General features: G+C 35.6%; 1 protein-coding gene across 4 annotated transcripts in view; it reads left to right on the forward strand.

The window, feature by feature from the left end:
* Window positions 1–27990, forward strand: part of PRDM5 (PR/SET domain 5) — a 90713-nt gene that overhangs the window by 40977 nt on the left and 21746 nt on the right. For 2 of the 4 annotated variants that reach the window (XM_058192908.1, XM_058192911.1), the window contains 4 exons: window positions 397–554; window positions 9380–9473; window positions 10901–11061; window positions 15393–15486. In XM_058192908.1, the coding sequence (XP_058048891.1) occupies window positions 397–554; window positions 9380–9473; window positions 10901–11061; window positions 15393–15486 (507 nt within the window). Of the gene's footprint in view, window positions 1–396; window positions 555–5861; window positions 5957–9379; window positions 9474–10900; window positions 11062–15392; window positions 15487–23066; window positions 23235–27990 lie in introns of all 4 variants that reach the window. The other 2 variants (XR_009156291.1, XM_058192910.1) reach the window with 2 other exon arrangements.

Consider the following 27990-nt stretch of genomic DNA (forward strand, 5'->3'; position numbering starts at 1 on the left):
CGACTGAATTTTAATAGAAATGAATATGCTATGTGTATTACTAATTAAGTTTTAAAATGTTTAAATTGTCATGCCCTCTTTCTCGTTGTTAGTCTGGCAACAAGCTTTGCCTCTTTGAAGTCATTCTCTTTTGATTTAAGCTAATTAATCAGAGTTCAGTTTTTGCTGTGATTGTTGCAAAGAACGTGCCAATTTCTCAAGATGCGCCATGGCTTATATTTTGGGAAGCGACTTAACTGTATAACGTAAAGGGCATAAGATGTCTTTCTAATTGGTTTAATCTTAATTGGGTTGACTTCATTGCAGAAATCTCTGAGGAGATGAATGTTTCTGCCTTTCATCTTCTAGCCCAATATAAACAAGAGCTTAAATGTGCCCCCCACTCATTTTCTACAGAAAAACGCCCCTACACCTGCGAGGTTTGCAATAAGTCCTTCAAACGACTTGATCAAGTGACTGCACACAAAATAATACACAGTGAAGATAAACCCTATAAATGCAAGCTTTGTGGAAAGGGATTTGCCCACAGAAATGTTTACAAGAATCATAAGAAGGTAAAAATGAAAAAAAACCCAAAACATTCTGCTGTTGTTGTTTACAGCTCTGCTTAGATTTGCAGCTGTTGCTCATTATCACTGATGGATCAATACGCTTTGGCATGCTTAGAAACATGAGCTTTAAATCTTGCAAAATATTAATATTAAGTACATTAACTTATAGAACTAGCAGGTTCCTGGTTATTGTTTGGTGTTTCTTTAATTGACCCAAGCTAATTCAGTTGGGTTTTCTTCCCCTACAAAATTCTATTCTCTCTTTTTTTAAAAAAAATAAACTGGAAAACTCTAGTAAAACTGTAGTCATTTTATATCATTATGGCTACTGGGAGAAACATTACAATTTGTACTCTGTTCCAGTTAAAAGAAGGAACTTTGCCCTAAAAATATAGAGGAACTTCACTTTTTAGTCTACATTGAGACCCCCGACTGTGTGATTTAAGTGACAATCTGCCTACCCTAATTTAGATAATGCCTGTCATTACTCTTGACCCCGGGGCACAGTTTCAGTGGCATGGCTGCACCCTTGACTGCTGCTGCTTCTTCAGAATGGTAAGATTGTTGAAAGAGAGAGAGAGAGAGAGAAATTCCTACTTAGCATTTGGGATCCTTTGCTCTTTCCCTCCCCCCCCCCATGCCGCCACACTTTGATGAAACAGATACACCAAAACTTCAACATACTTTTCACAGTTTGGCTCATGTTATATGTCATCTGGGAATTTGGCACTGAATCTTTGCACCATCTTTTGTGTTTTCATCCATAAATCATATGAAAGTAATAATAACCAAAATACTTCTTGCACGGTGAAGCAATTGTAACTGTTCTTTCTAAGACAAACAAGATACACGAGTTGGGTGAAAGACAACTAGTTTACACGCATATCACAATCTAACTTGAATATATAAAACCTTTTTTTAAAATGAACTTAAAAGTGATTTGTTCATAGGGAAAGCAACTGAAATATACTCTAAACAGTCATTTTTATTTTCAAGAAAATCAACTCATACATCTTAAATTGAGGACATAGATAAAAATGTCAATTCAAATGACTCAGAATAGGAAGAGAATTGAATGTAAACATTGCTGTTGAAAACGTTTACAGATCATCTTAAGAGATTTGCAATAGTTTGTGGAAATGTATTTTCATGTTTGAATTGTCAGCTCTGATAAATCCGCTCTCTTGAAATTCTGATAACCTAAGATTGATGTTTGTAACATTATTATATGTAATAGGCTATAGATGGACAGCTTTCCATTTATATCTCAGATATAAAAAGGAGGCAGGCGTGTAAGAGAAAAGTAGGAAATGGGAAAAAATCATATGCATCTTCATTATAGATTGAATCTGCAGGCCAAAGGTGACAGGACTGATATCCTTTGAGTTGATTCAATAATCTTGCATTTAGCTTCTTAAACAATCACAAACTCCACATGCTATTTGGAGCTTATTGATAAAATGGAAGATCTCTGGATTGGAAAGTGCAATGAAACAGTTGACAACAGGCATGGGTGTTAGCGATATGATGCACATGTGGAATCTAGGTGGCGGAATAGGTAAAGGAAAAGGTTTAATGAAACATATAAAACATATAAACATATAAATACATGCTTAGCATTGAAATCTCACTTGAATGGGATCCCTTCTTCAGAAAGTAAGCAAGGGACTCTGTATGTGCTATAAATTCAGGAGAGAAATGATAGTAGAAATGTGGAAATTCAGGAAAATATTGCATGTATATGATAGTTTGGGTGGATGGAGATACCAATATATAATTGTATCCACCAGGAACGAATGCATCTAGATATCTTTATAAGCAATTTAGTAGCTCAAATAATCAGAGAGGTCCATTTCTTCATCTTATTATAAAAGCCAGTTTGGTTTTCACATGCTTAGATGATTGTCCAAAATACATGACAGATTTGATTTATACATCCCATGAGGACTAATGGAGTATTCAACAAACTATAGAACATGATTAGGTATTTAAACTTTAAACTGTGTCATAGATAGTTTTTATTTCATATGAACAAGACAGTTACTATCTAACTCAGCACAGTTATAGGATTAATGGGAAAAGTAGGTTATCATAAACAGCATAATAAATCTCTTCTTTCCTAGACAGATCAACCTATACAACATATTTGGCAGATGACAGGAAAATGTCCTTCTGAGATGCAAGGAATGGCTATGTCAGGCCTTGGAAGCAGTGGGTCCTGCATGCTTTGTAGTCAAATGAACACAATCTTAGTGAATATGTGGATTATGGGCCTGAAGCAGTCTACCCCAATACTCTAGGAAAATTCAAAAGGAAAGCCAGTTGCAGATGCTAACTAAGGCACCCAACTTAGATGTTCCAAGTGATGGAATTTACAAGCAGAGCTGAAGAAGTGTTTTAGCAGTGGAACCTTCTATTCAACTTTCTACTTCAGGCATCACCAGGTTGAAATGAATTTGTTTAAGTTTCAATTCAGGCAAGGATAGGCAGTCTTAACATTTGTTTTTCCGTTTTGTCATGAGTAATGAAAACTGCTTTGGTGATGAAAAATGGATAGACTGTAGCACATAGGAATGTTTAGGAGAGGGTTCCCAGTTTTTTTGGGCAATGGAGGTATGAAATTCCTTTCCACCTCTGTCTTGTTTTGTGCATTAATACTATTTTGGGGTTAATGCTACATTTAGTGTGACTCCTGCCTCAAAACAGTGGGAAACAGCACCACTGATTTGTAATAATCATGTCGCTGCACTTAGTTAACACAAAGAGAGGCCACACACACAAAAAGAGCTTGAACTACATGTGTTCCAGATGCCTTAGATTGCCTATTCTTGTAGTGAAAGCTTTGACAAGTAAACTCAGTTTATTTCCGGTGTGAAAAGTCTAGCTGTGAATTGAGGTGTATATCATGTTAGATAATAAGGAAAACACTTTGTTACTAGATAAGGCTATGGAGCATTCTCTGCTTACTTTTTCAATACCTCAGCATAATTCTGTTTTTTAAAAAATTAACTCATAAATTGTTTAACTCAAAATATTTAACATTCAACGTTAAATGAGGGAACCTAGAAACTAGTAGGGGACTGGTAGAGTTATGTTCTATTTCATTTTTCAAACAAAAATTCTTTGTCTGAGGAATCAAGGCTGTTTTAGTGGTCTGAAACCCAGATCTGAATCTAGACTAAAATGAGTTTCTAAATACTACAATATGTTTGATCCTTATTAAGCTTGAAAGGCTGGCAAGCTGAGAAAATAAGAACCATTTAGAAGTCTGGAAAAATGTTTGTTTATTTATTTAAATAAATATATATAGATGTGGGGGACGCGGTGGCTCCGGAGCTAGGACGTTGAGCTTGTTGATTGAAAGGTCGGCACTCGGCGGTTCGAATCCCTAGTGTTGCTGTGTAACAGGGTGAGCTCCCATTAATTGTCCCAGCTTCTGCCAACCTAGCAGTTTCGAAAGCACATAAAAATGCAAGTAGAAAAAATAGGGACCACCTTTGGTGGGAAGGTAACAGCGTTCCGTGCGCCTTTGGCGTTGAGTCATGTCAGCCACATGACCACGGAGACGTCTTCAGACAGCACTGGCTCTTCGGCTTTGAAACGGAAATGAGCACCGCCCCCCAGAGTCGGCAACGACTAGCACGTATGTGTGAGGGAAACCTTTACCTTTACCTATATATAGATGTCCGGTTCATGGAATGTGATTCTGGGTGGCATACAACAATACAATAAACAAATAAAACAATAATTACTTAAAGCCATTATATAATTATTCTTGGTGGTGGTGCAGTGGTTAGAATGCAGTACTGCAGGCTACTTCTGCTGACTGCAGTTCGGCTATTCAATTCTCACCAAGGTCAAGTTTGACTCAGCTTTTCATCCTTCCATGGTGGATAAAATGAGGACCCAGATTGTTGGGGACAATATCCTGACTCTGTAAACCACTTAGAGAGGGCTGTAAAGCACTGTGAAGTGGTATATAAGTCTAAGTGCTCTTGCTTTTGCTGTTAAGAACTTCTAAAATTATAAAAGTAGAACCAAACCAATAAATGAAAATAATGGACAAAGGGATGTAAATAATAATCGACCCACCTCTTGAGTTCAATCAGCCCCTGAATCCCCAGGCTGACATAACCAAGTCTTGAAGGATGTTCAAAAGTTCAAGAGTGATGAGACTGACCTCACTTTTGGAGGAGAGATGATTCCATAACCTGCAGAAAAGGCTGCTTGCTTAGGGGTCACTAAATGTAGTTCTCTAGATGATGTAAATTTTGAAACCGTCTCAAAGTAATTTTCTTGCACATCTTATACCTAAATTGGTCTGTTGTAATATGTCCTGTGCAAGGAATTGTGATATACTGTATATGTCCTGGTCTGCTACATTGGTGCAGAAATATGCAGTGAAACAAAGACAAGGGAGTATTAGGAAAGTTTAAAAAAACAACACAGAATATTACTTAGAAAGACAGAGAATGGTTGTCCCACAGACTTTTGAATCTAGCCCCAACATAGAAATGCAGACCCCAACATTATTAGCAAGAAATTTAGCTGTTATTTTATTGATTTGAAACTTACATAATAACTCAGCTTTGCTGGGAATAATAATTATCAAGGTTGTATGTAGCTCTTCTTTCTGCTGTGAAAGAGCTATATGTATTTTGGCAAATACATAGAATGAGCATCTTTTTAAACATTATTCCATTTTTTTTAGTGGCTTGCAATATAAAGGTTGTTAAATCTAAATTGCCTCTGGTAATTCCTTCTGTTATTTTTACAGTGCTTAGATCAGTAGTTTAGAACTAACTAGGCCAGCAAAATCTGTTAAATGGTAAAGCAAAGGGAATAATGGCAACTAAGCAGAATAAATAAATACATACATAAACAGAATAAACTGAAGCTGGTTTGTTTGAAGGTTGATAATGCTAAAATAACAATTTTGTATGCAAAAAAGATATCCGAGACTATATATTCCATTTTGAAATCTATGCTTTCTTGCACATATTTCACCAAACTACCTCTTAGGTAACGCTTGTGTTACTATTTCAATCATTTCTTGACCTAAGAGTCAAATCGGAGATTCTTAATCAACTGAATGAATGTTCTGTACTTAGCATACTTAGCATTATACTAAATAAGCATATATATATATATATATAAAAAAATCCAGAAGTTCTTTAAGGAGTTCCAAACTGAGGATAGCTACTCACCTAAGTGAAATCCTAAGTGTTTTATTAAATGGGGGGAATTTTTTCACTCATGCATGTGCCAGATGTACAGCCCTAGAGACTGAACCCTTATATTTATCCACAGAACAGGTACAGCACAATCAGCAGCAGTGCAAGCTTCCCCACAGCAAAGTCTCATCCAAATGTCTCAGCCCTGTTCTGGAGGATACATCAGTTGAGGTGAGAAGGTAGCTCAGTCTCTTTCTACCGAGACATTATTTGGCTTTTCTTAGCAGCAACCCTATTACTGATGCAGACTTTGCATAAAAGCATCCCAAGCTTTTTTACAAACTGCTTCCAGAAAAAGTCTAACATCACTGTTGACATAATGTTTGCCTGTATAATTAAGGGGACAACTTGGAAACAGAGCACAATGCACTTTCTGCATGAGAACTTTCCAAGTCACTTCCCAAACTCAGCTGAGAAGAATGGGGTACCTGTTTTTGTTGGTCTCCTGATTCAATCCAGAAGGCTGAGAAAACTATAAATCTCATGATTCTTCTCAGAAATTATGATCCTTTCATTGCAGATGGACTATCAGGATTAGGGCTGATTCCTGACGGGCTGTAAATTAAGAATGACATGCTTTCTTTTAAAAAAATGAGCAAAAGACCTGTCCTGTCCGCTTTTTTTTTCCTTCTGGAGAAACATGGAACCTTTAAAAAACTAAAACAATATCTTTTGGTCTGAGCACTCCCCATAAATATAATGCTCAGAATCATTATCATACATGCTTATTGGAAAATAAGAGAAGAAAGAAAGAGTTTTCTGATAAGACGTTGTGACTACGGAAGTGGAATTGTGGATATAGAAGAAAAATACAGTAACAAAGAAATTTGAGAAAGTGTATCCCTGTGTATCTTGCCTAGAGTTTTTTCAGCCTGAACAGAGAGTATCATTTGCAGTTGAGGGCAGGTGACCGGGTCTTGTCTTCTTCTAAAACAGGGCCCTCAATCTGTTTTAGATAAGGAGCACAGCTGACATTTTAATGGCACATTAATTATTGGAGGTAGGGTGTTCATTCTCAAAATGATTATAAAGAAGGATGAAGCCAGTGACAAAATCTTTTATTTGCTTATTATTGAAATTTATATATCTTATCCAAAGACAAATAGAGTGTTTTCCTGCTATACTGCCAGTCCTCTTATAATAACCAAATCAACCCCTATCTTACTGCTATTGGTGGATCTTTTTCTGGTGCTTGTGATTTACAGAGCCCTGGATTGTACCCATTTTTTTTATTCTCTAAAATATCCTATTAGCCTACGAAGAATTCACGAATGTTTTTGGAAATAATATTGATACTGGAGTGTAAAAAAGAAGCACTGGAATTTAAAAGTTGCAGGATTGGACAAGGACCTGATAGGTGTTCATAATATTCACTGGCACCCTCCCAATGTTACACTTGGCTTTTCTTCGTTGTGCCTCTTCTTTTTTATCCTCATTCTCAGTCTCTGTGAAGAAAAAACTCCTTTTATTTGGCAGCTTTTTGTCTCTTGCTGTTGTTGCAGAGCTTTTAAAATCCATACATCTTCTCCCCTGTGTGTTTCAAGGTTGCATCTTTTATAAGAAATTTTGTTGTGTTAACACAGGGGGCGAAGTCTCAAATAGGGCAGAAAGGCAGCACCAGGGCCTACAATTTTCTCAGTAGCCTGGTCTTCCACAGTGAGGAATGGTCTGAGGAAGGCTTCTAGATTCACTCAAATATAAACATTTGTTAGTGTATATTTACAGTCTGTGTTCCTGAAACTAATCTGGATGAATCTTAATTGACAATAGGAAGATATTTGTTATATAATCCATAGGCAGATAGATGTGAGGTGTGAAATGATCTGCCAGAACTGCCTTTCAAAAGACCTTTCAGTCTATTCATTAAGAATTCCAATTTTGGGACACCAAAAGCAACGTTAAACTTTTACTTAAGTATGAAAAGAGCAGTTATGATTCATTTCTTGATGCTGTTCAAGTGTTGCTCTTTCTGTACATAGTTGTAATGCATTAGGACTCCTAAAGCCTGCAGTCAGATTTGGAGATTTGCAATCTTCTCAATACTTGTAGGAATATGACTGACTGAGATTCAAGACATGACATTGTCAGTCTTTATGTTACAAAAATATGTCTCTTGAGAGGTTTTTTTAATTCCATCTCTCTTAAGCTTCAGCTGAGCTGGTAAGCATTATTGCATAATCAAGTTTTAAAGATTTTTTTTTTGGAAGGGGTATTTCCTATAAACTAATTCACTAATAATAGAGACCATATTTGCCCAGTTTTCCATTTAGTCAGCTTGTCTCTGAGATCTGCTACCTAGGCTTGAAGAATCCAGTAGAAAAATGGGAAATATTTCTGTAATAGTAGATAAAAATCCTTTCATAAAGAGAATTTCTTCTTATGAGTCCATAAACTTGAGGAGGAAGAGCTGTGGTGCTGCGGTGGTTAGAATGCATTATTTCAAACTAACTCAGCCCACATCCAGGAGTTCAATCCTGATTGGCTTAAGGTTGACTCAGCCTTCCAACATTCTAAGGTCGATTGTTGGGGGCAATATGTTGAATTTGTAAACTGCTCAATGAGTGGTGCACAGCATTATGGAGCAGTATATAAGTCTTAGTGTTATTGCTATTGTCTACTGATATTTCAATGTAATTAAGCTTTAGCGGCTTGATATTATTAAACTTAAAAAAAAAATTTGGACCAGTCCAGTGGGACTTATTTTTCTTCATTTTAGTTAGACATAAATAAGGCCTGTGCATAGATACAGCTGTAAGAATGAATCAAATTTAGGGAAAAGCTTTTGCCCCAAAGTCGTGCACTGTATTTAGCTTGGGAACTTCAGATAATCATTTAAAGATAATAGAAAGCTATCTTGAAAATGCAAAGGCAGACTTTACAGGTGCAAGCTGAGGTCATAGGCAGAACCTTCAAAAATATGTTCTTTTCTCACTTCTATTTAATAGCATCTCACAATTTTTCTTCTTATTTGTTTATTTATATTTTCATCTTTAACATTGCTTTTCAATATAAGTAAAGTCAGTATATACTAACTGCACATAGCCTTGTGATAACATGGTTTCCTTAACTTTCAAATCCTTTAATGTTGAAGTATTCTATTAAAACATGGAATGTTTAAAAAAAATAAGAAAAATAATATTTTGTGTCATACGCATTTATCATACACTTTAGAGGTAGCACATGGGAATCCATTCCTCCAAACGTTCCAATTTTAGTGCCAAATAACATTTAATTTGTTAGATAAGAAATTCATCCTAAATTATTCAACGTTTTAGAAGGCTGGTTAAACTATTAACTAAACATTAGTAAAGGATTGTTTTATGTGAATATCTATAATATTTAGAAGACCTTTGAGATTTGGCATCTTATGAAACACCAAACAAAACCTATGGTGAAGTTTGTGTCCTTTTTACGGACTCCGATGTATAATTTACTTACATTCATTTATTAGATTTATCTACTCAAATTATTAACTTTTCATTTTTTAAGCATGTGGAATCCAACTTTTTGTTTTGTTTTGATAAAATAAAACACTATCTGTTTGGAATGCAGTCAGCAAACTTAGCCATAGTTATATATGTTCTTTATCTACAGACACATTCTGAAGAAAGACCATTTCAGTGTGAGGAGTGCAAAGCTCTATTCCGAACGCCGTTTTCTCTACAAAGACATCTTCTGATTCATAATAGTGAGTAGGAATATAGATAATAAAGACGTTCACAGATCATCAAAGTCTTGGACTTGCGAGAATAATACATTTTTAACTTTCTGGTCTAACAAAACACCTTTATTATATTAGAATTTTATATAAAATGTATACTGACGTCATATACACACATCCACACAGAATTTCACCTATGGCCATGCTAAATAAAATATAAATAGTAGAATTCAATTAATATGAAATCTTCATTTAGTCTGTAAGTTAAGGATTCACTGCATCTATTGGTTAAGTAGAAAAATGGTCTTTAATAGATGAATCTAATGTAGACAATAGATATAATTACTTTCAGGAGGCTAATATTCATGATTTTTAATGTTTAATGTTCTGATTGTTTTATATTGCTTTTTTAATGATACTATAACCTTCCCAGTCAGTCAACAGTGAGATGGGTGTCATAAATCTAATTAAATAAATAAAATAGGGTGAATTTCAGAAATTATTAATGATTTTTTAGTGCTCAAAATTATCTAACCTGAATATTAAGCTCTTTGGATTGCTGTTTAACCTAGAATGATGAGGTTTGTTCCTTTATAATTTCTCTTAATAAACATGTTGGTAGGTTGTTGACTTGAAAATAAGTTGTCGAGGTAAAAAAAATACCTGTTTTGACCAATTATGTAGAACTTTTCAAGAAATGAATTGTGGTTTTTCTTTACTATAAATTATTGGCAGTTGCTCGCATAGGTTTGTAAACAATTGGGATTCATATAATGAATGGTGATGCACATATAAAAATGGAAAATTTGTTGCAAAGAAAATGTTTATGATGAAAATACTGCATAATATGGTAAAATATTTTATCATCGCATTCAATTTTGATTTTACATATAAAGTATAACTTTTTATTGGCAAATATCTGATTATATTTCTCTACTATAAAATTCATTACATGCAGTAAAGTTCTATTGATAGTTACTTGGTAGCTGTTTCTCTAGTTCTAAGATATTATAAGTTAAGGACAGATAGTCCTTAACTTACAATTGTAACTGAGCCTGGAATTATAGTCATAATTACAGTCATAAGCAAATGCATAAGCTCAAGTTCAAAAATCAGCTTGCGGCAATAAAAAAATATTCCCTCAACAACACAAAGCAGTCACATTGGTTCGTAGAGCAAGAAGTCTGCAGTAATAATTTTTAGCAGTACTGTAGCTGGAATGGAAGACAAGAACCCTTGTTGCATAATAATCACCAGCTCTTCTGTCTTTAGGTTTACCATTACTATGTGGTCTAGTGAGATTGGGAAAAAATATATTTCAATAAATGCATTCAAACTTCTATTTAACTAAGTAATAAGAGGTTGGCTTCTTTCAGCCAAAGAAAAGGGAGCAGAATTTATTGATTTATTTATAATATTCAATAGATAATATTAACTTATATTTTTTGTCTTAGGTGAAAGAACATTTAAGTGTGACCACTGTGATGCTACATTCAAACGGAAGGATACTTTGAATGTTCACATACAAGTTGTTCATGATGGCCATAAGAAATATAAATGTGATCTGTGTGACAAAGCCTTTGTAACCCCATCTGTTTTAAAGAGCCATAAAAAAGTAAGTATAATGAAAAAATAACTTCATAAAAGTAATAAAAAAACATGACAATAGGTTTATTGCACAAAGTTTATTTTAAATAATTCACATTTAATGTACAAATGTATATTAATGTACAAAAGAAGACAATACTTTCACTTTTTCTTTCAACCAATAATTATAAATAAAAAAGAATTAGGGAGAACTATAAAGAGTATACTCATTCAAATGAATAAAAAGATAACGTAACATTTCTATAACATACATTTCACTTTAACTGACTACTAGTTAAAGGTGGTAAAAAATTGAAAAGCTTTGTTATTTGATGTTCTCTTTCCCCATGAAGTAGAAGCTTCATCCCTAAAAGGTTTTGCATAAAATTGGAAATATTTTTCAGAAGCTCATGAATGTTGGCCACACACCATCTTTTTTTTTCCTAATAATTTTTTTTATTCACAAAAAGTTAAAATACAAAACTTTGAAAAAGAAAAAAAATTACAAATGAAGGCGAATATACGTGTCCCAGGATAATGTTTCAGGATCCAATCTGGTTCGGTCATCGGGACCAGACGTTTTGTCTGATTAAAGGCTTTCATACTCATGCTGGAACCCATCTTCAGGGAACTTCTCTTTAGCAGAATGTGTGCTTTGGACTATTCTGTGTGTGGTTTTTATAGTGCCTGTTGTATGTGGCTTTTTAGATGTTGATTGGGGTGTGTTGATGGCTGGCTTTTAAATCCTTGGCTGTCATTTGCTAGTGCTGCTCAGCCTTCCCCTTTTAAGTACTTGATGGGCTGGTGGTCACTGTTGACTCCTAGGCTTCAATCATTTCCCTGTGCTTGCTCATTCAACAATCTTAGTAGCTACAAAATTGAACGTGTGTCCTTGTTCAGTCATGGTGAGTTCGGGTCTCCTTGCCTGATCGCTTGCTTGTGTTCTTGCAATCTGATGGGTTAGCTTCCTCCTGGTCTATCCTACAGAGTCACAGGGGCAATCCATGCAGGGGGTTCAGTAGATTACATTGGAAGTATCTCCCACTTGAAAACCATCACGGATCTGCTGAGAGACCCCCTGCAATTTGCATACCGAGCAAATAGATCAACAGATGATGCTGTTAATATGGTTCTGCACTACATCCTATGACATCTTGAATTTCCAAAGACCTATGCTAGGGTCCTCTTTGTAGACTTTAGTTCAACATCCATCATTTCAGATATTCTTCTTCTTAGTTAATATCTTAGTTAGATATTCTTCTAACTAAGCTAAACCAACTAGCTGTACCTGAACACACTTGTAAATGGATCATAAGCTTCCTAACAGACAGGAAGCAGCAGGTGAAGCTAAGCAGAATCACATCAGATACCTGTACAATTAGCACAAAAGCCCCACAAGGCTGTTGTCTCTCCATTTCTCTTCTCTCTATATACCAATGACTGTATCTCAAATGATCCATCTGTTAAACTACTCAAGTTTGCAGTTGACACAACAGTGATCGGTCTCATTCGAGACAATGATGAATCTGCATACAGACGGGAGGTTGAACAATTAGCCTTATGGTGCAACCAGAACAATCTGGAACTGAACACACTCAAAGCTGTAGAAATGGTGGTGGACTTTAGGAGAAACACCCCCATACTACTAACTCTTACAATACTAGACAACACAGTATCAACAGTAGAGACCTTCAGATTTCTAGGTTCTACCATATGTAACAACTTAAAATGGACACCCAACATCAAAAACGTCATCAAAAAGCACAACAAAGAATGTTCTTTCTGCACCAACTCAGACAGCTAAAACTGCCCAAAGAGCTGCTGATCCAGTTCTACAGAGGAATTATTGAGTCTGTCATCTGCACCTCTATAACTGTCTGGTTTGGTTCTGCAACCCAACAAGAAAGACAGACTTCAGAGGATAATTAGAACTGCAGAAAAAACAATTACTACCAATCTGCCTTCCATTGAGAACCTATATGCTGCACAAGTCAAAAAGAGGGCTGTGAAAATATTTACCTCTCGCATCCTGGACATAAACTGTTTCAACTCCTACCCTCAAAACAACTCTATAGAGCACTGCACACCAGAACAACTAGACACAAGAACAGTTTTTCCCGAAGGCCATCACTCTGCTAAACAAATAATTCCCTTAACACTGTCAAACTAGTTACTAAGTCTGCATTACTATTAAACTTCTCATCTTTCCTATCACCCATCTCCTCTCACTTATGACTGTATGACTGTAAACTTGCTGCTGGTATTTTTAAGATTTATATTGACTGTTTTGCTATGACTATCATTAAGTGTTGTACCTTATGATTCTTGACGAATGTATTTTTTCTTTTACATACACTGAGAGCATATGCACCAAGACAAATTCCTTGTGTGTTTACACTTGGCCAATAAAGAATTCTATTCTATTCTATTCTATTCTATTGTATCCAAGCAATCTTTACAATACATAATTTGTCCTTATATGCCTACTTGCACATCCACATACAATAGGCACTACAAATACCATGCACGAACAGCACACACTTTGCTAGAGAGAAGTTCCCTGAAGATGGGCTCCAGCACGAGTCTAAAAGCTCAGAAGACAAAACCTCTGGTCCCAGTGACCAACTCAAATTGGATCCTGCAAGAAAAAATTCATAGAAACAAACAAACTAGAAACAAAACAAAACTTTTAAAAATGCATTAAAAAAAGACACAAACACATAACACATATTATCCTCCCTAGCTGAGTACTGGTATATATATATTACAAAATATTAATTTCTCACCCCTTGCAAAACAGGCCTGAAAAAATTTCAAACTTCTAATTCTGTTTACAAATTATTAACCTGTCATCTATCTATTATATTAATGGCAAAATAGTTAACATGTAGAACAACAAACAAACAAACAAAAAGACAAGAGAAGAGTATCAAAGCCCTCTGTTAAAAAACTATTATTATAGTCAACTTGTAGAAAGTTATCTATCCCGAATCATCCCAAGAATTAACTCTTGATTCATCCTGGATCAAATATCCAGAAGTGTTTCTTAATACCATGTGTTATCAATTGTTGTCTGATTAAATAAAATAGATCCATTCTCCAAAGTTCATCTGTCTTCCCCAAAAGGTCCACTTAAGTTGTTTTTGAGTTGAGGATGATAAATCCATTCTTCAACCTCTGTCAATCATCTTAGGGAAAACCAATTCATTACTTATCATTCAGTCAGGTTTCTGTGGTTGTAAAGGAATGCAAGCCTGAACTTCGGGAAGGTATCATAATCTTTTCAGTCAACTCTAAGTTTGTAACATCCATATCTCTTTCCGTCTCCTTCATTGACTCTACCACTTCGCAAATCAAATTCCTTTGCTGAATCTGATTTAACTCCAGTTACTGGAGGTATTTGGACCTTTTTGCAACCTTTATTATTTTATCAAACAGCTTGGTTTGCATGTTACCAAATGGTCACACACCAACTCCTTTTGCTGACCATGTGAGTTGGCACATTTCCCTTTTTATATGGCCCAGTCATGTGGAAATAATGTATGTATATGTGTGTCAGCATCCACCGGACGTTCGTTATGGAGTTGCAGCAGGTTCACTAGAGATCTGGCAAAGGCTGTTTTGAATGTTGTTTTTTGATTAAAAGTCACTAAATGCACTTGATCAGAATGGGATTTAATACCTAGTTCAGTTATAGACTGCTTCAAATGGAACTATGAATCGATCCTTCTTTGTGTTTTGCTTATGCTTGGTTCTAACTTATTTTTCAAATACACCTTTTTAATTTTGTTATTATGTGTTTGAAAAGGATACAAGAAAGAGATAATATAAACCATGTGAAATATATTACAACAAATATGTATTACAATTGAAATTGATTTAAGAATACACCCAAATAGAAGTGCTATTAGAAGTGCCAAATAGTGCTGCTAGTTTATAGAATCTATGGTTATCATATAGTAATAAAGAGTGTTTCAAAAGTTGAAAAAAAATGTCAAGGAAGTAGTTGTTAAAGTAAAGGGTCATGTTTAAATGCTACAAACATTTTAACATCCCAGTAAGCATTAATTTAATTTTTATGAACCAAAATGTGCAATAAAAGCCTTGTTTGATTGGCCAACTAGATAACACGGTTTATTTTTCAAAAAAAGTCAAATTGGTTTAGGAATTTTTATATTGTTGTTGCAAGGTGAAACCTATTACATTTTTAAAGCTTTTAAAAGCAAATTTTAATATAATAGTGTACCATGTGACATAGATGAACAATTAAAAAAACTTGGAAGAATAAAATTTAAAAATGAAGAATTAATTTTGCTTCCTTTTGTAAACAAATTAAATATTTATATTTCTCCTTTATAGACTCACACAGGTGAAAAAGAGAAGATTTGCCCATACTGTGGGCAGAAGTTTGCAAGTAATGGAACTCTGAGAGTGCATATTCGAAGTCACACAGGTACCGCATGCTCAATCATTAGTATCCTTTTTCTAGTGTGAACTGAGACAATCCCTTATTTTGTATCAGACTATACTTGAGGTTTGTACTTTTGTGTTATCGATGCATGTCTTTCATATCTGTCTTTCATGCACAAATATGTTTTCCCTATGTTTAAGATAAAATTATTTCACTACACAGCACCCTTTTCCCCAAACACCATTTTTTGGACTTAGAAATCAAGCAGGGTCAGATGGAAAACACTATGAATCTCAGGGCAATTGGCCAGACTGGAAACTCAGACACTATGCTAGAAAAAGACAGTGGCAGACTGTTTCTGTATGCCTGCTGAGTAAATGGCATTCATGAAGTCACTAAACTGAACTCAAATAATTTTAGTTCACCTTTTCTTTTAGAATTCTTGTAGGGGATATTTGTATCCTAGTAACTTAAATATTAACACTAAATACTGAAGTATAAACACACATACACATACGTATACAAAATAAGAAATTTCTGCCTTTGATAGTAGAACTGAAAGTGATCTCAAAACCAAGATTCTTCAGATAGTCCTCAACTTACAACAATTTGTTCAGTGACTGTTCAAAGTTACAACAGCACTGAAAAAAGTAACTTATGACCGTTTTCCATACTTACGACCATTGCAGGATCCCATGGTCATGTGATCAAAATTCAGATGCTTGGCAACTGACTCATATTTATGACACTTGCAGTGTCCCAGGGTCATGTGATCTTCTTTTGCAACCTTTTGATGAGCAAAGTAAATGTGGAAGCCGGATTTACTTATTAACTGTGTTAGTAACTTAACAACTGCAGTGATTCAATTAACAATTGTGTCAAGCAAGTTCATAACAAATGTCTCACTTAGGAACAGAAATTTTAAATTTAACTGCGGTCGTAAGTGAAAGACCACCTGTATTGGATACACGGCAACAATTATTTTAACAATCATTTGCCAGTTTAGGAAATTATACTAGATAGAAAAAAAGATTTTTTTCCGTATCTTAGATGTTTCAGTTACTAATTCTAGGGATTTTTTTTTGTAAAGGTATAAAAATACAAAATATTTAAGATTTTCATTCATTATTGAATCAGCATTGTAGTTCTCCGCGGGCTGGTGGGGACAGGGGGGCGGGGAGCTGGGGCAGATGGGACGGACACCTCCAGCAGCATTCTGCCAGCCAGAGGGGGGGCACATGCATCCCCTCTGCTCTATTTTAGGTTTTCCTGGCCTCCAGCAGCATTCTACCAGCCAAAAACGGGCTGTTTGGCTGGCAGAATGCTGCTGTAGGCCAGGGAGGCTGAAAACAGGCCAGCAGGGGCCTTGCAGGGCCTCCACACAGCTTGTTTTTGGCCAACAGAGTGCTGCAGGAGGCTGGGGGGCTGAAAACGGGCCATGTGGGGGCCTCATGAGGCCTCTGCATGGCCCATTTTGGCCAGTAGAGGCACCACGGGCTGGTCCTTTGATATTTCCTGGCCGGCCTCACATAGGGGTGGGTTTCACATAGTTTTATCACTGGTTCGCTGCGCACCAAAAATGTGAGCCTTTATTTTGCTACTCTCCATTTAAAATAGATTGCTATGTTAACATAGCAATATCAATAGCACTTTAACCACTGTGTCACCATGGCTCATTGTAAGTAAACTAATCTTCTATTTCAAGTAAAAGCAATTCTTCTCCAATCAGTCGAAAACTGGCTTAGTGCTTCATTACTTTGTTAGCACTCCTCTCTTTGAAGTTTCATGAACTCAAAGAATTATAAAATCATATATTTAGAATGAGCCATTGAATTCAATCTCATGCTTAGAGCAAGACTCAAAATTAAAGCATTCCAAATGATTGGCTAGCATCTCCTGCAATATCTCTACTAAAAAGAAATTCTGAGTAATGGCTTCTATTGTTTAAGCATCTGAAAATATTAGCTACAATATCAACTATATACGATGTCTGCTTCAATGCCCAAAATTGAAGGGGGCCGGATAGCTCAGGCTAGTAAAGCCTGTTATTAAGAACACAAAGCCTGCAATTACTGCAGGTTCAAGCCCGGCCCAAGGTTGACTCAGCCTTCCATCCTTTATAAGGTAGGTAAAATGAGGACCCAGATTGTTGGGGGGGCAATAAGTTGACTTTGTAAAAATATACAAATAGGATGAGACTATTGCCTTATACACTGTAAGCCGCCCTGAGTCTTCGGAGAAGGGCGGGGTATAAATGTAAACAAAAAAAAAAAAATTGGCATTGCCCAATGCTTCAATGCCCAATGACCATGCCCAAAAAATGTTATTGAAGAAATGCTAGATGAAATAGTTGGAGAGTAGAACAAATTTTATCTGACAAGCTAGAGATGGTATCAAAAGTGGGTTTACAACTAAGAGGCCAAAAGAATGAATTAGAAAAAGATGTTTCACAGGATATACAAAAGAATATATTCATTCATTCATTCATTCATTCATTCATTCATTCATTCATTCATTCATTCATTCACTCATTCAGTTTGGTGGTGGTTAAGGTGCTGGTTTAGAAACCAGAAGATTGTGAGTTGTAGTCCCGGCTTAGGCATTAAATAATGCTGGGTGACCTGGGGCAGTCACTCTTTCAGCCCAACCCACATGACAGGAAAATAGGAGGGGAAGTATTATGTATATTTGCTGCCTTGGTTTATTTATAAAGGTGGAATGATCTAATCTAATAATTGGAGTGGTGCGGTGGCCTAGAGGTGGAGCTCTCGCCTCACAATCAGGAGGCTGTAAGTTTGATACTAGGTAGAGGCAGATATTTCTCTCTCTGGGCACTGCTGAAAAAAACTCCACATTGGCAACAGGAAGGGCATCCAGCCATTAAAATGCTGTGCTAGCTCCATTCAGTTGCCCAGACTGCAGCCCACAAGGCATTAAAAGAAGATGATCTAATCTAATAATTATACATAACACAGTCATATTGTCAGAAAACTAATGAACTTCAACAAATAAAACTAAAATAAGCAAAAGTTAATCTTTCTGAACTAGTTAAATTAATCTTAATCTGAACCAAACTTTTTTAATTGTCATATGTTCTACATAGTTTAAAGCTAATCTATTATAAAACTGTAAAATCAGTAGATATTAAAATGTTGAATTACTGAGTTCAGTTAGTCACAATACAATATTATATACTGTAAAATGGATTTTTCTGATCTTATTACTTTAGTAAAAATCCAAAGGTAATATTTCCTCCATTTTTTTGAGAAATATATGTCATCTATAAAAATGCTGTCGTTATAACAAACTAGAGCACTTTATGACTTCTGCATTCCTAACCTATTCAGGTTATTTATCATTGTCTAATTTATCACTCCATGACTGTTAAATCTTCAAAAGTATCTGTAAAGTTTCAGGAAACTGTCAGCCTCCTGTTAAGTTTGCTACTAGTGATGGGAGAGATTCATACTGTCAAAAAAAAATCTTGCTTTATAACCAATATCTTCTTTAGATCAATGAATAACAATACCTAATAGGTTGATGATTGGGAAGAACTATAAAAAAGAATTCACACGTCATATGAATCGAATATTCTAATGCTTTATGTATGAAACTGATTTCTTTCCTTCAAATATACAAGGGCACCAACATAGAAATATGCTTTTGTTAATACTTTTGAGTAACCATACACTGTTTTAGTTTATATCCCAAAATACAACTTTGGCTCATTATCTAAACAGGTAGCATGAAGATAAATATTTGATTTTTAAATAAATATGCATTTGATTGGGGTCCCAAGTGTATTCCTAGCTCCATCAAGTTTTGTTGCTCTTTATTTCTTTAAAATCTTTCTCAACAAAGCAGTATGATTTATACCATAATAAATAGTGAGTCTTGCACTGGACCATGTTTGCCTTACAGTTGATTTTATTATATTGTTTATTGCTGTACTCCCAGGTTTCAATGTTACATCGCACACTTGATGCCTGTTTTTAATGCTTCTAAACACCAATACTCTGCAAATTCTTGAGATCTAATACCTGCACTTTCTAAACCTGTGGTTCTAAGCCAAAAATTCATTTAAGACACATTAGTTAGCTGGAATTGATTTAAATTATTTATATTGGTCTTGTAAATATTATCTTAATTGAATATTATTATATTTTCCACTGATCATTTTATAATAACTATTTACATAATGGACACAAATTCCTTACCTGAATGTTATTCCACTGACCTGTTTTATAATAGCAAATGTTATATCTCATTTTTTGTATTCTATATCATCTGTACTCTTGCTATTTCTATAATAAACAATGTAAGAAATTATTAGATAGCTGGGCTAAGCAATAGTGGAATTAAAATGCACACAACACAGAGTACAGTAGTAGATTATAATTTGTTTACATTACAGTTTTATGCTTTTTTAAAATTAACTATGAAAATAGCTGTTATCTAAATTGAAGAGGATAAACTTGTTCATTTGTTATTTTTCTTCTCTCTCTCTCTCTTAAAAAATATACCATATGTTCTTTAGCAAATTTTCTTCATGATTGTCACAGAAGCTCCATTAGTTTAATTGACTTTTCTAATCTCTTTGAATGTATCTTCATAGTTTATATTGCTATTTGCTTTTCCTTTAATCATGCTGCCTGTTGTGATTGCCAGTCACTGTTGTCATCGATCACACTATCTCTGCTTAGAAAAACCCTCTTACAACTTCTTTTGTGAACTGCTGCATTGATCATCTGGCAGGAAGCATTGAATGTGCAATCCAGATGGCTTCTTGTCAGTCTCACCTCTCATGACCTCATGCCTAATAAAATTATCTTGATTTTGCAAATAAGGTGAATTTTGCAAACTCCAGTTGGCATTGTTGGCTTTTTGTAGTGCTAGAGTACCAAAGATTTTCTTTTTGCCTTAATCTGATTTAGGACATTTGAGGATTTTTATTATGTAGCTCTTTTCTTTCAGCAATAATATTCATTGGGCGGAATGAAATGAAGCAATATCAGACCAGGTTTAACTGTCCCCTATGGAAAGTATATTTAACTTGTCTCCATTGTTAATTATATATCAAAATTATAACGTAGGTCATCTCAGAGAGAATGAAACAACCAAACACATTTTAATTTTAGAAGATTAGAAGGCTTGGTCCATCTTGGCTTTAATATTGGAAATGAAGTTAAATTTATTATACGAAATGTTGACTTGGAAAGATAATCTATTGAAATTAATGTCTATGTACTTATACATTTTTCAAAGTGTGGACAAATATTCAAATCCACAGTCTGGTTGTAAAGTCATATTCTAAGATGCAGAAATGTTTAACAGGTGAGACTTAACTTTAAAAGTTGTTAAAACTAAAATAAAATTAAATCAACCATTTAAAACAATCCTATCTTTTTATCCAATATGCTTGAAACAATTGAAATATTACATATTTTAACTTGGAAAAAGCTTTTTACTGTAAGCTTTATAAACTATATAAGCTCTAGCTATAAAAATTTGCCCAAGTGATGAGGTGAAGAACTAAATCCTTGCTCCTAATTCCACAAGTCAATCAGAATGATGGATTACTCTTTCTTCACTAGTGACAGAATCTTCTATCCCCTCTGAGAAGAAAGTAGCATGGATATATATGTCCTTTATACAGGGTACACTTCTGTATGCTGACAATACCTTGGAATCTGATATCGTCTTTCTCCATATTTTTATCTAGGACAGCTATCTTATTTTACCTAACTATAACTTAAGGGTGTGATGGCTATTTTGAAAATATCTCTAATTGTGATCTATTGTAGCGTAATTTGTCAAAATTAAAAACAAACTTTTGCTTAAAAGGAATATTTTGGGTACAAATAGCCATCAATATATTCATCGCTGATTAACATTGTACTAATCTGAAGGATAAATGCCATGTGGAAGCAGTATTTGTAGCATCAATGGCTTGAATGTATTGTCACAGAACTGTAGCAATTGTATTCATGGAGAACGAAAGAGCTCTGTTTATTGTCAAAGGTGAAACGGTCCTATGGAGTCTCTTGGTCTTATCATGCTAATTCATTAAAATGCTTCAAATATGGCTATTTTCTGGGCCCTTTAAACATAGTGCATAAGTACTACAACATGTATACCATATTTTTATGCATATGTTTCCCCCCCCCTTTTTTTTTTTGATGCCTTCCCCATCAAATTTTCCCTTTTTATATTTCATACTTTTTTTTTAAAAAAAGGAACAAAGTTGATTAAAAATAAAAATAATTATGACTCAACAAATATATAAATACACACAAACACTGAAAAAGGTTCCCAGCCGGGAAATTTGAATTCACGAAAGAGAAAGGCTTTACTTTTCAACACACCCACAGTATGATTAATTAATTAACTCTAGAATATAATTTCTGAATTGCCCAAATCTTACAATTCTGGAAAGTATACAAGAATATCAGATATCAATCTTGAAATGCAAGACATATATCAATTAAAATTAAGGTTTTTTGCTCAGACAAAAGAACTTAAATTTAACTAAAACCACCTACTTTGATAGTTGAAGCTTTCTGTTTCATAATGTAAAACACGTCTTACTTTATAATTAGCTACCAGCACTGTCTCCTAAGTGCACAACTATATTGGTGTAGGTACAAACTTCCCTTCTCTGAGTAAAATAAAATCAGTGGGATAGGATTTCCTTGCTTTTCTTCAAGCCTATGGAAGTTTGCTTCTGGGAAATGGAAAAGCTATTTCCAATTGTATAAGATTGATTCAGAGAGACAAAAAGTGGAGTTTGGAATGGCATGAGTGTCCTTCCTTTAATAAACAGAAAAATAGCTTGTGATCCAAACCATATTCTTTAATAGCTAAAAACAGCCTAAATCAGTTGTTTAAAACAAGGCTGTTATCTATCGACAAAGAATAAAAGAATGGGGAAGGTCTCAGAATTAGGCTGTCAGCACTCCATTGTTTCCAAACCTTTCTAAACATTTTTCTTGAAGTGCAAAAACCAAACAACATAAAAATGTCAATTGGATTAATTAAATGCTTGAGTCCAAATAGCTCCTGCAGTGTCCAAAGGATGACAGCATGGTTTAGTGACATTGGGGGTCATGAGAGATAGTGTCACGTTTCAAACAGATGTGGAATTAATAAATCAGAGCATTTGGAACAACTTGCAGACCTTGTTAAAATGATTGCCTAAACCTTTATATTTAGAGCTAATGGGCTAAGTCAGTGGGAGGAAAGAAAGAAACAATTCATTTGGCAAGGATATTGCTGTTTGCCTTCCCTCCACCATTGTGTTTGTCTTTTCAAGTGGCCCTATTCCCAAAGTATTAAAATGTTTCTGAGAAGCTCCATTAGGCAATTGTTTCATGTTTACAGTATAGTTATGTCTAGGTTCATAGTAAGTAACTGATGTAACAAATATACTGCATGTAAATCATATAGTAAAATGGTTTTAATGCCACCTTCCTCAGAAAGATGTTTGACACAAAACCTGAACTTTTGCATTTTAAGATCTCCTAGAGAAAGAAAGTACTAAAAAAAAAAGGAATATGCAAAAAAAAAAAATACTTAAAACAAAACATGTCAGCTTGAAGCCTTGTCACTTTTTGGTATTTCAGTCTATAGATATATAAAGCCCAAGGTCAAAGTCTATTGACAGAGAAGGAAGAGGAAAAGGAGGAGGAATGGACACATAAATGGGAAATTTGATAAACGTCTAAAACATTGTCAAATATTCCAGAAGAATACCACTGCAGAAGATTTAACAAGCTAACAAGATGAAAAAAGTAAGGTTCTACATTTAGGCAAAAAAAACAAAAAAAAATGCACAGGTACTGTATATGTGGTACCTTGCTCAATAGTAGTACCTGTGAGAGGGATCTTGGAGTCCTAGTGGACAACCATTTGGATATGAGCCAGCAGTGTGCAGCAGCTGCTAAAAAAGCCAACACAGTTCTGGGCTGCATAAACAGAGGGATAGAATCAAGATCACGTGAAGTTTTAGTGCCTTGGAAAGGCCACACTTGGAATACTGCATTCAGTTTTGGTCGCCGCGATGTAAAAAAGATGCTGAGACTCTAGAAAGAGTGCAGAGAAGAGCAACAAAAATGATCAGGGGACTGGAGACTAAAACATATGAAGAACGGTTGCAGGAACTAGGTATGTCTAGTTTAATAAAAAGAAGGACTAGGGGAGACATGATAGCAGTGTACCAATATCTCAGGGGTTGCCACAAAGAAGAGGGAGTCAAACTATTCTCCAAAGCACCTGAGGGTAGAACAAGAAGCAATGGGTGGAAACTAATCAAGGAGAGAAGCAACCTAGAACTAAGGAGAAATTTCCTGACAGTAGAACAATTAATAAGTGGAACGACTTGCCTGCAGAAGTTGTGAATGCTCCAACACTGGAAATTTTTAAGAAAATGTTGGATAACCATCTGTCTGAGATGGTGTAGGTTTTCCTGCCTGGGCAGGGGGTTGGACTAGAAGGCCTCCAAGGTCCCTTCCAACTCTGTTGTTGTTGTTGTTGTTGTTGTTGTTGTTGTTGTTGTTGTTGTTGTTATTATTATTATTATTATTATTATTATTATTATCCTTCCCCCCAAGTGAGAGATAGAATAGGGCCCTCTAGCACTTTGAATGTGAAGAAAACAAAGGAACGCATGCTCACATAGCAATCATCAGTATTTCTGTAAAGCAGCTGTATCTCATTTCAGAATGCTGGAACTTTCTGCTGCAGCAGATTCTGGACAGAGAGCTTTTGGGTTATCAATAGATAGTGTATAAATGTAAAGGTAAAGGTTCCCCTCGCACATATGTGCTAGTTGTTTCCGACTCTAGGGGACGGTGCTTATCTCTGTTTTAAAGCCGAAGAGCTGTCCGAAGATGTCTCTGTGGTCATGTAACTGGCATGACTAAACGCCAAAGGCGCATGGAACGCTGTTACTTTTCCACCAAAGGTGGTCCCTATTTTTTCTACTTGCATTTTTACATGCTTTCGAACTGCTAGGTTGGCAGAAGCTGGGACAAGTAACGGGAGCTCACCCTGTTACGCGGCAGTAGGGATTCGAATTGCTGAACTGCTGACCTTTTGATCGACAAGCTCAGCATCTTAGCCACTGAGCTACCACGCCCACTTAGATAGTGTATATTCCAAAGTAATTCAATCGAAACTAAAGTGCTAAATAGAACCAACATGAAACTGATAGTTTCATTCATTTAGGAACTTAATAGAAAATCTTTCCTTTGCTAATCTTGGTGTAGGCTCTTAACTTTATCAGCTAATTGTATTTTATATTGATTTGTCTTATACTATGTGTGGCCATATTATTCTTGATTTGATTGTACTTATGTCAAGCTATCTTGAAGAAAAACAAAGCAAAACATCCGAGAAGAAAGAATGGGATTAGAGCAGAGTTCTTCAAGCCCTTTTACAAAAAAGCAATAGCAATAGCACTGGCAATAGCACTTAAACTTATATACTACTTCACAGTGCTTTATAGCTTTCTCTGAACAGTTTACAGAGTCAGCATATTGCCCCCAACAAACTGGGGGCTCATTTTACCGACCTTGGAAGCATTTACGGCTGAGTCAACCTTCAGCTGGTCAGGACAGAACTACTGGCAGTAGTTCAGTACTGGTTAGAATGCAGTACTGTGCTACCACGGCCCTCTATTTTCTGTATGCCACATCTGTCACTGCTGAGTGAATTAAATGCTTTATAACATTAAATCAGGAGAGCAACTTGTTTTTTATTTCAAAATCTGAATGACGTATGTGTTAGGAGTTATATACCCTCAACTCAGTAGCACCAGAAAAAGAACGCTAAATTTGTTCTTATTTAAAGTATTTTTTTTAATTAGCATAGTTATTTTTTCATTCATTTAATAAGGTTTCTTGAGTAAGAATTTACAGAGGAATTCTAAAGGTCAAAGAATGTCAAGCCTGAGACCTTCTTCACTTCTATATAATGTGAATTGTGGAGAACTCTGATAGTTCTTTTCAAAGTAACTGTCTTTTTCTTCTTTTTTATGGTAGAAATTGTGGCAAGCCCAGCTTTTATTTGGCCAGAGATGGAATAATTTCTTCTAATGTAAATGTAGAGAAACAGATACAATTTAAAATCTTACTGCTTCCGTTTTGTAATTTTTTTTTCTCTTATTTAGTTCTTCCCTTTACAGCATAGCATTTTAGGTGGCTGGCAGGAGAAGGAGTATTAAATTCTAACGTACTTATTTAGAGAACCTATTGTTTTTAATCAGTTGTAACATTTATTAACAATCACATCTCATGAATGATATGAAAAGTTGTTTCTGTTACAGATACATCAATAAAGGTCTATGCTTATTTATAAGTGATAATATATTGTTTAGAAAGGTAGGCTTTCCTTGTTTTTATGGACTTCCTCTTCAACCTCTCTCTTCTTTTCTTAACTCCATTTCTCTTTATATAACCCTGTAATTTAAAGGTAAAGGTTTCCCTCGCACATATGTGCTAGTCGTTCCCGACTCTAGGGAGTGGTGCTCATCTCTGTTTCAAAGCCGAAGAGCCAGCGCTGTCCGAAGATGTCTCCGTGGTCATGTGGCCAGCATGACTAAATACCAAAGGTGCACTAAACGCTGTTACCTTCCCACCAAAGGTGGTCCCTATTTTTCTACTTGCATTTTTTACGTGCTTTCGAACTGCTAGGTTGGCAGAAGCTGGGACAAGTAATGGGAGCTCACCCCGTTACGCGGCACTAGGGATTCGAACCGCTGAACTGCCTACCTTTCGATCAACAAGCTCAGCATCTTAACCACTAAGCCACTGCATCCCTTAGTTTACTACAATGCAAATATTCCATCATTTCATCACAAGTTTTTTTTAAAATAACTGATCACTCCTGAATGCTGTTCCCATCTTGTGATCATCTACATTTCTGTAGCTTTGATATAGTAAGACTAACTCCATTTATCTGGGAGACTCCAATAAAGAAAAAATTTAGATGTTACTCTAGTAATAGAATTCAGTTGATTTTTTTTTTAAATTAAGTGAGACACATGGATACAATTGGTTGAAGTAATTAAATTATATAGGGGCATCAATATCATTGCAATGATGTTAAACTGTGCAGCCAGGAGTACACAATATGTATCATGGCATATCCTGAATACATGTAGCTCTGAACTGGTTTGAGATAGAAAATAGAATGTTGACTATCATGTTAGACTCTAGACCAGTGGTTCTCAACCTTTATAGTGCTGCGACTCCTTTAATACAATTCCCCACGATGTGGCGACCTCTTTAATACGATTCCCCACGATGTGGCGACCTCTTTAATACAATTCCCCACGATGTGGCGACCCCAACCATAAAATTATTTTCGTTTTGAATTTATCATGCCTGAAGCCGTATTGGCTAGCGATCTGAACTGCTTGTGATCGCCTTGAGGACGGAGGCATTAAAGCGGAGACTCCTCCCCTATTAAGTTTATTGCTCCTGAAGCCAGATTAGGCTAGCGATTGGGAGTGATTGCAGCTGGCTTGAGGGGGAGACATCAGAGCAAAGATTTCTCTCTTTTTTAATTCATCACGCCTGAAGCTGAATTCGGCTAGCGATTTGAAGAGCCTGCAGCTGGCTTGTGGAGTCAACCATTGGAGCACGATTCTTCGACTCGCAAGTATACTTCCCATATTTCCGATGGTCTTAGGCGACCCCTGGCAAATCATCATTTGACCCCCAACGGGGTCCCGACCCACAGGTTGAGAACCGCTGCTCTAGACCATGGTTGTCTAACATTTTGGCTTGCCTGAGGAGATTTGAATGAAGAGGAATTATGTTAGAGCACATATATGATTGTTATATATAGTTAATGCATATAAATAGCAAATGTCCTTTTATTTATTTGTTTTTTTATATTTTTATTGTGTTGTGGTACTGCATTACTAACTGACAAGGGCCACATTTGGTCTGTGGGCTGACAAGAGTATACTAGAGTATACTAACATTCACCGAAAGACTTTTGCTTGCCTGGGCTATTTACAGATATTTACCACATTAAAAATTAAAATTGACACATTCACTACCGCTACTGCTCCTCATGATTGTTTGATGGTTTTTACTACTATATTGTTTTTCAACCTAGGCTGGTAAATGGTTTTGATTTTGCAGATCACTAGGCGGTCCTTGGGAGATTCTAGGACGCTTAAGACCACACTTTAAGAAACACTGACATAAACACCCTTGTGCTTGTGGCATAGTGACTAAAACTTCTTCACAGATGTTGCTACTTACATAATATTTGAGTTGACTTAATTTGCCACTAGACAAATGGCCCAAATACCTGTTCCTGTCTTTGCATCATTACACAGCAGAACCAACCAAACCTTTACTGATATCTGAGCAGAAGGTGCGATAGATCTGACACACATATTTACATCAGCCCAACTTAATTTATTAAGACCAATAATTCTTTGGATCGCACCATCTAGAGATATGCTTGTTTGTTTGTTTGTGTGTATAATTCGTTCATCTTTGTAGACTGTAATTCACTCTTTTTCATCCC

This window comes from Ahaetulla prasina, chromosome 8 (genome assembly GCF_028640845.1).
Source record: "Ahaetulla prasina isolate Xishuangbanna chromosome 8, ASM2864084v1, whole genome shotgun sequence".
NCBI classification, from domain to species: Eukaryota; Metazoa; Chordata; class Lepidosauria; order Squamata; family Colubridae; genus Ahaetulla; species Ahaetulla prasina.